The 9,622-nt window shown below is 45.6% G+C and overlaps 1 protein-coding gene across 1 annotated transcript; it reads left to right on the forward strand.

Annotated features, from left to right (window-relative positions):
* Positions 1-6,727: 6,727 nt before the first annotated feature.
* On the forward strand, positions 6,728-9,126 carry LOC127327752 (lysine histidine transporter 2). The gene is made up of 6 exons (XM_051354544.2): positions 6,728-6,978; positions 7,064-7,453; positions 7,535-8,040; positions 8,157-8,248; positions 8,328-8,396; positions 8,582-9,126. The coding sequence occupies exons 1-6, from the start codon at positions 6,767-6,769 to the stop codon at positions 8,678-8,680; spliced, it is 1,368 nt and encodes a 455-aa protein (XP_051210504.1). The 5' UTR covers positions 6,728-6,766; the 3' UTR covers positions 8,681-9,126.
* The last annotated feature ends 496 nt before the right edge of the window (positions 9,127-9,622 follow it).

The raw sequence follows: 9,622 nt of genomic DNA on the forward strand, positions 1-9,622 counted from the left end.
CCCTTAAGAATTGGCGACCATTGTAAGAATATTGTGATTTCAGTCCAAGTATTTGCAACAATGATTTATATCTTTGACCTTGATATCATGTGTGAGTAGTCCTCATGGGTTGCGGGTTGGGGTGAATCCTCGCAGCGTTTATATGCATCTAATCTTATGAGTTTGTGTAGAAATTGAATAGGAGCTTTGCAATTTTGTATCTGTGTCTCTTTGCCTTGATTCGAGGATCTACATGTACCCATGCCTCTCGGATCGATCAAGGGAAAATGTGAGCTGAGGGGAAAACGGCGTGCTATCGCGAAACCTCAGTGATAGAAAGAGGAAAGTAACGGTACATGTTTAGTTATTCGCTTGGAATCAACGGTACAATCATCTATCTTAATGTTGTGGTCTGTATGTATTTACTTAATAACTATTGTTACTCGTGGTTATGGGGCTATATGTATGCATAGTTGTAGGAGAATCTTGACCCTGGCCTATTTTAATTCATTGAACAAAATAACAAACAAAGTAAACTGGAAAGGCTTGGTAAACGTAAGATAAAATCAACTAGCAAGTCTTGTAGACGTTTTCTTTGCACCACTTTAGTAGTGGTTCCCAAGGTTCGATTAAACCTAGGTCTTCTAGGAAAAAGCTTACAATACTACAATCCATAATCCGGATCGAAGGTATGACTTTGTTGATAGGACCTATATTAGTTTTTTGAAAAAATTGGTAGCTTATCATCTCAAATAATTGGGAACATATACTACATGGATATGATCTGTAGCAATGAATAAAAATATTGAGAGAGAAATAGATGAGGGTTGGATGGGAGGGACGAGAGCTCAAAATGGATTTTAGTTTTTTGCTACTCACTAGTGTGCAGCTCCAGATCGACGGTTTCTCAAGGATGAGTGGGGGCGAGAAGGTGGCCACCATAGTTGTGGGAGCTCGTGGACGGGGAGGAGAACTCGCCGCCAATGGCTGCTGCTCGCCCTCCCTGTGTGGCCCCTATTCGGTGGTATGCTACATAGAAGTTACATATCTGAATCGGGAGGGAGAGGATCCACGAGAAGATTGGGCTGCTCATGGGGGGAAAGAGAGAGGATTGGGACTCATCAATAATGGAGGATAGATCTGCTGCTTCCAGTCGAGGACGCGCCGACGGAGGTCCAGATCTTCTTGTGAGCCCGCTGCCCACTGCCCACTGCAAGGAGGCGGAGGATGAGGGGCAACTCAATGACGGTAGCTGGCGGCGGAGAAAACGGCCGAAATCGCCCAAGATCCGGAGAAAATCGGCGGCTTGTAGGGTTTTGAGGATGGGAGGAAGAGGAGTGTTGTGGGCATTACCCTTCGGGTACCGACATTGCCCTACCCACTGCAGATTATGAAGATGGACCAGCACAAGGACTCGACAAGCTGGACCCGCACGCATTATCAACTTGGACTACAAGAAAGAAGACTCCAATACGTATTCTACTAGGATTCTTGTAAACCCTAGCCTGGTTGCATATATAAAGCCAGGCAGGGGCACCCCTTAGAAGATATTTAGAAACAGAAAGACAAACACGCGATACGCCTAGACACCGCAACCTGCAGATTAGAACTAGACTAGATACAAATCAGTCTACGGCGGCCCCCTGTACACATATATTTATATACTGGATTGCTAGAAGGACGTAGCGATCCTCCACCGCGGGGACGTGAACCTAGGTACGTCGTGCCTTCTCTCGCTCCCGGAGTCTCCATCGTCGCCTTCCATCAAGCCCTAAGCCCCTCATGATGAGCATTACCGAGGAACCACCTCATCAATTGGCGCCATCTGTGGGAAACATGATGACTAGATTTCGTTATGCGGGCGAGACCCCTCGTCGTCAGCAACTCTCAGAATTTCGAGTTCGAGGGCAGCGTCATCAACGAGATCGGAAATCAAAAACAAAAAATCATCAATCTCATCATTGGTCAAGTGATCCACACTGGCACTTTTAGCTTGGTCACGGATCTCCATGAGCAAGCACGATGGCTTCATCGTTTTTTACTGGTTCAGATCCCATCTGGTCGAATCTACTTCGTCATCCCCGATTCAACTGATCGCCAGTGTTCGTTCTCCCAATAAGTCGTGCAATCTTTTGGGTACCATTGACGCCTTTACCAAACCTCACCTCGTTTGAGACTCGGCTGGCATGCACGGGTTGACATCGATTGGAGCAACCAGCTTTGCCAGGGGATGTGATGACTTGACTTGCCGGCGTGCCGATTTTGCTGCTGCGTGCGTATGATGGAAAGAAGCGGCAAAAAACACATACGATGGTGACATAGTTGGACTCTCTTTTCATCTCTACTTGAATCCAAGCCATGTGCAATTCAAGTACCAATAGCAAAAAGCAAGACACGTCTCACGTGATAGACATGGATCAAATCTTCCACGTATTACTACTGCCACATAGAAGAAAGAGTTACTGCAAGATCTGTATACTTCAACATGAATTCTGGCCGAGCGATACGCACACACATCAATTAAATTGAGGACAAGAACACCTGCAAGGCATGATCAGAAAGTGCGTAAAGCCATAGACACGCAATCGAGCCAACAACTTCGACTGTCGCAGCCTCGCTATTGTGAACTCGCCATCCGACACAATGATTATCAGGTGTTATATTTCTAGTTAATTTCTATTCGCAAAATTTATTTCAAATATTTTCAGCTCATGCTATTATCTGCGTGCGAGTTTGTGCACTACAGTAACTGCAGATTGAAACAAAACTTCGACTACTCTGCCCGGCCGACCGCACCCGCCATTGCGCACTCGTCTGTCGCAGACACGACATCGCGGACTCGATATACTCGGGTGCTCACCAGTCACGGATCCGCTATATCAACTACGTCTTCTTCATTGGTCATACCGGCCAGGCGCCGCGCCGCCACATCGGCTATTTCTGCCGCCCAACTACTTCGATTGTGCCAACCACATCAACTATTTATGGCCGCGCAACAACTTCGACTGCGTCCTCTTCATCGACAACTTCTGGCCTGGTGTCGCACAACTACGTCGACTATGTCCGCCATACGACCCGCTTCCACATTGGCCTCGTTGCAACCGAGCTAAGTGTTCCTCTTTCAAAAATCAAATATTCTTTACTTTCACCACACCCGACACTTGGGGATGCGCCATTACATCATCACCGCAAATACACTCGATTAGTCGGTGGATTTATCTTTTTTCGGCTCAGTGGATTTATTTTCTTTCGGTCATTGGCTTCATCATCTATGGTTATCAATGGATTTATCTCCTATGTCTATATATATAATTAACCCGATGCACTCCCGGGTCAGTGGCTTCATCATCTATGATTATTAATGGATTTATCTTCTATGGCTATATAAATAATTGACCCGATGCACTCCCGGGTCAGTGGCTTCATCATCTATGGTTATCAATGAATTTATCTTCTATGGCTATATAAATAAATGTCTGGATGTACTCTCAGTGGATTCATCGTCTGTGATCGGGAGCGCTGGAATTCAAGAAAACATGAAGACTCTTTATACTATCAATAATTTCATCAAGGCCTCAGGAAACATGCGAGTGTTGCAATTGATGACAATCAAAGGACCATCAAAAATACGACAAAGTACAAATCGTTTTTCGTCAAAGCCTCAGGTAACATGCGAGCGCTGCAGTTGCTGAAAACAATACAAACCAAGAAAGGCCCACGCCGATACATCAAACATAGAGTACCAAGAGCTACGGAGTCGATAGTGCACATGGTTCCCTCGATTCACTCGGGGGCTGTTGCCGACATAATTCAAAACACATGCATACGGTTCAGCAAGATATGTTGCGATTACTACGGGTCCATCGGACCTGCAACGTGAACTGATCACTCACAACTTGCTGATGACCAACATACAAAGAAATACACGGCTCAGTAAGATGCACTGAGTCCGTTGGGCCTGCAGTGCACCCTATGCTAGGGTGTTGCCGCCAACGATTTACAAAAATACATGGCTCAGTAAGATGCAATGAGACCGTCGGGCCTGCAGCGCACCCTACGTTCGGGTGTTGCCGCGAATCAATCATCGACTCCTCTGGGACATCATCAAAATCATCGACTCCTCTGTGACATCATCAAAATCATCGACTCCTCCGTGACATCATCAAAATTATCAATTCCTCTGTGGCATCATCAAAATCATCAACTCCTCTACGACATCATCAAAATCATCAAATCCTATGTGGCATCATCAAAATCATCAACTCCTCTATGACATCATCAAAATCATCGACATCATCAAAAGCATCCAAATGTTCTCGGAACTCGAAGAAGTCTACGATACTCGACTCAACATTTTACACCCTATACACGACTACTTCATAGTCATTTACATGCTCGGGGGCTACTCCCATCGGGAGCGCTGTCCGTGCACCCGATAAAAAGATGGAAGCCTCGCCGATAAAGAAGAACGGACCCGAAGGTTCTAACAATCTAGCTATTCGGCTTCTCTCGAAACTTGCACCGTTTTTGAAGACCCGATAAAAAGTATCGGATGATGGAATAATTTGAAGACGTCGACATCAACACCATGCTCTTCAAGTAGTACAACTTGAGTTTACGTATGGTTGCAAGTACCCGTCCATAGACTCTAGGGCTACTCCCATCGGGAGCGCTTCGCGCGCCCGATACAAAATAATTTCGACTCTACATCAAGCGCAAGATTCAATATTCTTTGGATAATCAAGATATTCAGATGATGATGACATTAGTCCCTGCCCGAAGCTTCACTTCAGCCAGACAATCGGGGGATACTCTTCGGATACCCGACATTGCCCTACCCACTTCAGATTATGAAGATGGACCAGCACAAGGACTCAACAAGCTGGACCCGCACGCATTATCAACTTAGACTACAAGAAAGAAGACTCCAATACGTATTCTACTAGGACTCTTGTAAACCCTATCCTGGTTGCATATATAAAGTCAGGCAGGGGCACCCCTTAGAAGATATTCAGAAACAGAAAGACAAACACGCGATACGCCTAGACATCGCAACCCGCATATTAGAACTAGACTAGATACAAATCCTCCTACGGCGGCTCCCTGTACACATATATTTATATACTGGATTGCTAGCAGGGACGTAGCGATCCTTCACCGCGGGGACGTGAACCTTGGTACGTCGTGCCTTCTCTCGCTCCCGGAGTCTCCATCGTCGCCTTCCGTCAACCCTAAGCCCCTCATGGTGGGCATTGCCGAGGAACCGCCTCGTCAAGGAGGAAGGGAGAGATGAGGGCTCTGGAGTGGGTGGTGGCTGAGGAAGAGCCTGCTCCGCTCTCGCCATGGCTAGGGGAGACCGGAGTGCCCCGTAATCAGCGACGAAGGGCAGGCCGCCACGGCTGTCCTCTCCATAGTCTCTGGATGGGAATGAGACGTGAAAGACCTTTTTTCCCCTGGCGGGCAAGGAAAACCACGGGGCAACCACCGTGCAGTTCTGTCCAGTTTCTATGACCACAAATAGACACGTAGTATATGTCGCCGACGCCCGGGTCCGCGAAAAGCAGGCCCCCACCATTCAGTAGGGATAGCTAGGAAGTGAGTAGGTCACCGATGGCCAGGAAAGGGTTTTCGATGGCTAGGATCGCGCTACGCTGCTCGATAGGATGTTGCGGACCACAAGTGGCCTGAGAAGTCTCCATTCAGTCTAAGAATGGTATCTTTAGATAATGACAGGTATTGCTGTGCTAAGGGAGAATCTCCTAACCAACTGTCTTCCAAAAAACGAACAATAGTTCTATCCTTTTAATAGATCGGTGGGGCTGCTTGTACTATTATTGATGATTATTAAATATTAATAGATCGGCGAAACTTTTACAAAAAAAACTTTAGAAAGTGATTGTAACTTCAGTTTATTTTTCTATTCTGTAAATGTATGTGTGTGATCTTCGAAGATAACTTTTGTTGCATGTAATATATTGTTTGTATGATGATCAATGCTTTAACATCATTTTATTGTAGAGGTCGGGATTGTACTTTGTCATATTGTATTTTGAACTGTATAATCACATCAGAATAATAGTTCAATACACTACCTCTATCCCAAAGCTTAAGGCATTTATTATTTTTAGAAAATCAAACTATGTCAATTTGACTAATCTTTTACTAAAAAACATTAACATGCAAAATACAAAATTAATATTATTAAATAGATAATGAAATATATTTTCATATGATATCTATAAAATATTATATATGTTGATAGATTGTTTTAAAATTTTGTCAAACTTTACTTGGTTTGACTTTTCAAAAAAATATAAGCCCTAGGCTTTGGGATGGATCGAGGTAGTATTTCTCAAGACTGCATCACTATCTTAAAAGCTATCGTTTTGATGAAGTGATTACATGATAGTTACGGTTTGTCCATATGTTAAAACCTTCAGTAGACTATCAAGTACCAAATAGTGACTTTTATTTGTCCATGACGGCATAGGTACATGGTACATGGATTTGGATTTTCTTTTTTATGTTAACTGCATTCCCAAGTGACTCATCCAAACGACTGAGAGGCCTTGAGGTTGCGTCTTGTGTACAAGTCATCAATTTAAAATCCCAGTCAACCTCGGTTGCCATCTTGAGCTGTCTCTGACCGTCGATTATTCTATTGCCACTGCAGAAAATTCTACTCATGTAATCCGATCTTAAGGTACCATCTTCATAGTACATCTTGTCCCCTTGTGTTTGTTCTGGTGCTGCGCATATACAGCTCAAGTCTTTGAACAGCTCACCCATGGCCGCGCGGGCCAACAAATATGGTGAAATTTCGCAGAATGGCAGGAGAGCGCAGGGAGGCAGGACAGCGCAGGAGAGGTCGATCGACGACTGGCTCCCGATCACGTCCTCGAGGAACGCCAAGTGGTGGTACTCGGCTTTCCACAATGTCACCGCCATGGTCGGAGCCGGCGTCCTCAGCCTACCCTACGCCATGTCTGAGCTCGGCTGGTACGTCCTGCGTCGATCATATATATATGCCGGCAATTTCTGTTGTCTGATTACTGCTGAATTTCATGTGATTTGGTGGTTCTAGGGGTCCTGGCATCGCGGTGCTGCTCCTGTCGTGGATCATCACGCTGTATACGCTGTGGCAGATGGTGGAGATGCACGAGGCGGTGCCGGGGACGAGGTTCGACCGGTACCATGAGCTCGGGCAGCACGCGTTCGGCGAGAACCTCGGGCTGTGGATCGTCGTGCCGCAGCAGCTCGTCGTCGAGGTCGGCCTCAACATCGTCTACATGGTGACCGGCGGCAAGTCGCTCCAGAAGTTCCACGAGGTCATCTGCGACGGCAGGAACTGCAAGGACATCAAGCTCACCTACTTCACCATGATCTTCGCGTCCGTCCAGTTCGTCCTCTCCCAGCTCCCCAACTTCGACGCCATCTCCACCATCTCCCTTGCCGCCGCCATCATGTCAATCTGGTTAGTTTCTGTCCCACACCACCATATATCGATCTGTGTTGCACCGAAAAATTTCTGACTTGAAGGCGCGTGACATGACAGCTACTCGACGATTGCTTGGGGGGCTTCCTTGGACAAGGGATGGAAGGCGGCGGGGCAGGTGCACTACCACCTGCGCGAGACGTCGGCGGCGGGGAAGGTGTTCGGCTTCTTCGAGGCGCTGGGGGACGTGGCCTTCGCGTACGCCGGCCACAACGTCGTGCTCGAGATCCAGGCCACCATCCCGTCCACGCCGCAGATGCCGTCCAAGAAGCCCATGTGGAAGGGCGTGGTCGTCGCCTACGTCATCATCGCCCTCCACTACTTCCCCGTCGCGCTCATCGGCTATTGGGCATTCGGCAACACCGTCAAGGACAACATCCTCATCACCCTCGACAAGCCCAACTGGCTCATTGCCACCGCCAACATGATGGTCGTCCTCCATGTCGTCGGAAGCTACCAGGTTTACGCCATGCCCGTGTTCGACATGATCGAGATGGTGCTCGTCAAGAAGCTGCGCTTCCCTCCCGGCCTGCCCGTCCGTTTGGTTGCACGGACCGCCTATGTTGGTAATATTTCAGACTTAATTTCGAATTCATTGCTTCACGCTAAAGCTCTTGCCATCAGAAAATCGCGACTTTAACTCAACAAATAAGACTAATGGGATGCCATCGATCGGTTGCAGCGTTCACTATGTTCATAGCCATCACCTTCCCCTTCTTCAGTGGGCTGCTTGGATTCTTCGGTGGATTCGCATTCGCACCGACGACTTATTTCGTAAGCATTCCAAATCCCTTTCATTCCCATTACAGCAACTGAGAATTCAGAGCCTGATCAGGACTGATATCTTGTGCAGCTTCCCTGCATCATGTGGCTGGCAATCCACAAGCCCAGAAGATTCAGCCTCTCATGGTGCACTAATTGGGTAAGGGACCTAATTAACAAGCTTCTTTATTTGTTTCTTTCTCTGTGTCCGTAGTAGTAGATGTGTCTAAAATAACAAGACCAATTTTTTATCTCAATTTCATCCGGATTTTTTTATCTAAATTTTATCCTAATTTTCCTATGTTAAGTTCAACATAATTATGTTTTTACTCTCATGCTCTTCAGATTTGCATCATACTTGGATTCATGCTTATGATACTATCGCCCATCGGAGGACTCAGGCGGATTATAAAGGAGGCCAAGACTTACGATTTCTACTCGTAGATTCTAGACTAGTATACTACTTAGACAAAAAAAAATCTTGGAGAGAAAAAACAGAGACCGTAATGCCACATCTAGTTACAGACGCTTAAAATATGCATAGAAGGTTGCCGTTTGCTCTAGTACAACCCCCTCCCACCAAACTCAAACTTATCAAGGGCTGAGATCACTCCGTACCCCTTCACGGGAGGGGTTACCGAAATGTCACGAGTCGCCAAAAAAGGCTTAGCTCAAATGAAAAGGGTTCCGTAGGCGTTAGTTGTAAATAGGTAATGTGTGTGATTGTATATGTTTATCTATATTGTAGGATCAACTTGGCTTCGCTTTTGTGTTCAGAGAAGAGAATCGCTACTAGTTTCTTGTTTCTAGTCCATTCATAAAATCATTGTGAAGTACCAGTTTAACCTTACACTTCCGGTTCCAGTTATGATTAGTTATATTTTTTTTTTCAATGTACATGCTTATGCTAGAAAGACAGTGGAAGTGTTCGGTGAAGGGAAATAAGGCATGTTAACCTTTCGCAAAAGTACTCTACCTAGGCACACTTTTCTTTAACTTAACAAACAACGTCCTTCACTTACAAGAAGAATTCCCGCTCAAAAAATGTAACAACCCGACATTTAAGAGTTGGTTCCCCATTTTAGTAAGTACCTTGCTCTTCACAAAAGTCGTTGACGAAAGGCTCCTTTCAACCCTAGTATTTGCTACATGTAAGATTAACACCAATTTGAGAAACTTGTAAACAAGGGTTTAGGTCATATTCTCGTTTGTTTCAACAAGCATAATGGAGAGTTACTATATCTTTTTTGAGGTTTTTGAATTTCTCATCTTTGTGCCTATCAACAATGAAAAGAGTAAGTTTATATGGAAGCCATATCAACTCTTCCTCTGAGCAATCCATAGGATAAAATGTGCAAATTTAACCAAGTTGGGCATATATATGAT

The sequence above is a fragment of the Lolium perenne genome, chromosome 1 (assembly GCF_019359855.2).
Source record: "Lolium perenne isolate Kyuss_39 chromosome 1, Kyuss_2.0, whole genome shotgun sequence".
Taxonomy (NCBI): Eukaryota; Viridiplantae; Streptophyta; class Magnoliopsida; order Poales; family Poaceae; genus Lolium; species Lolium perenne.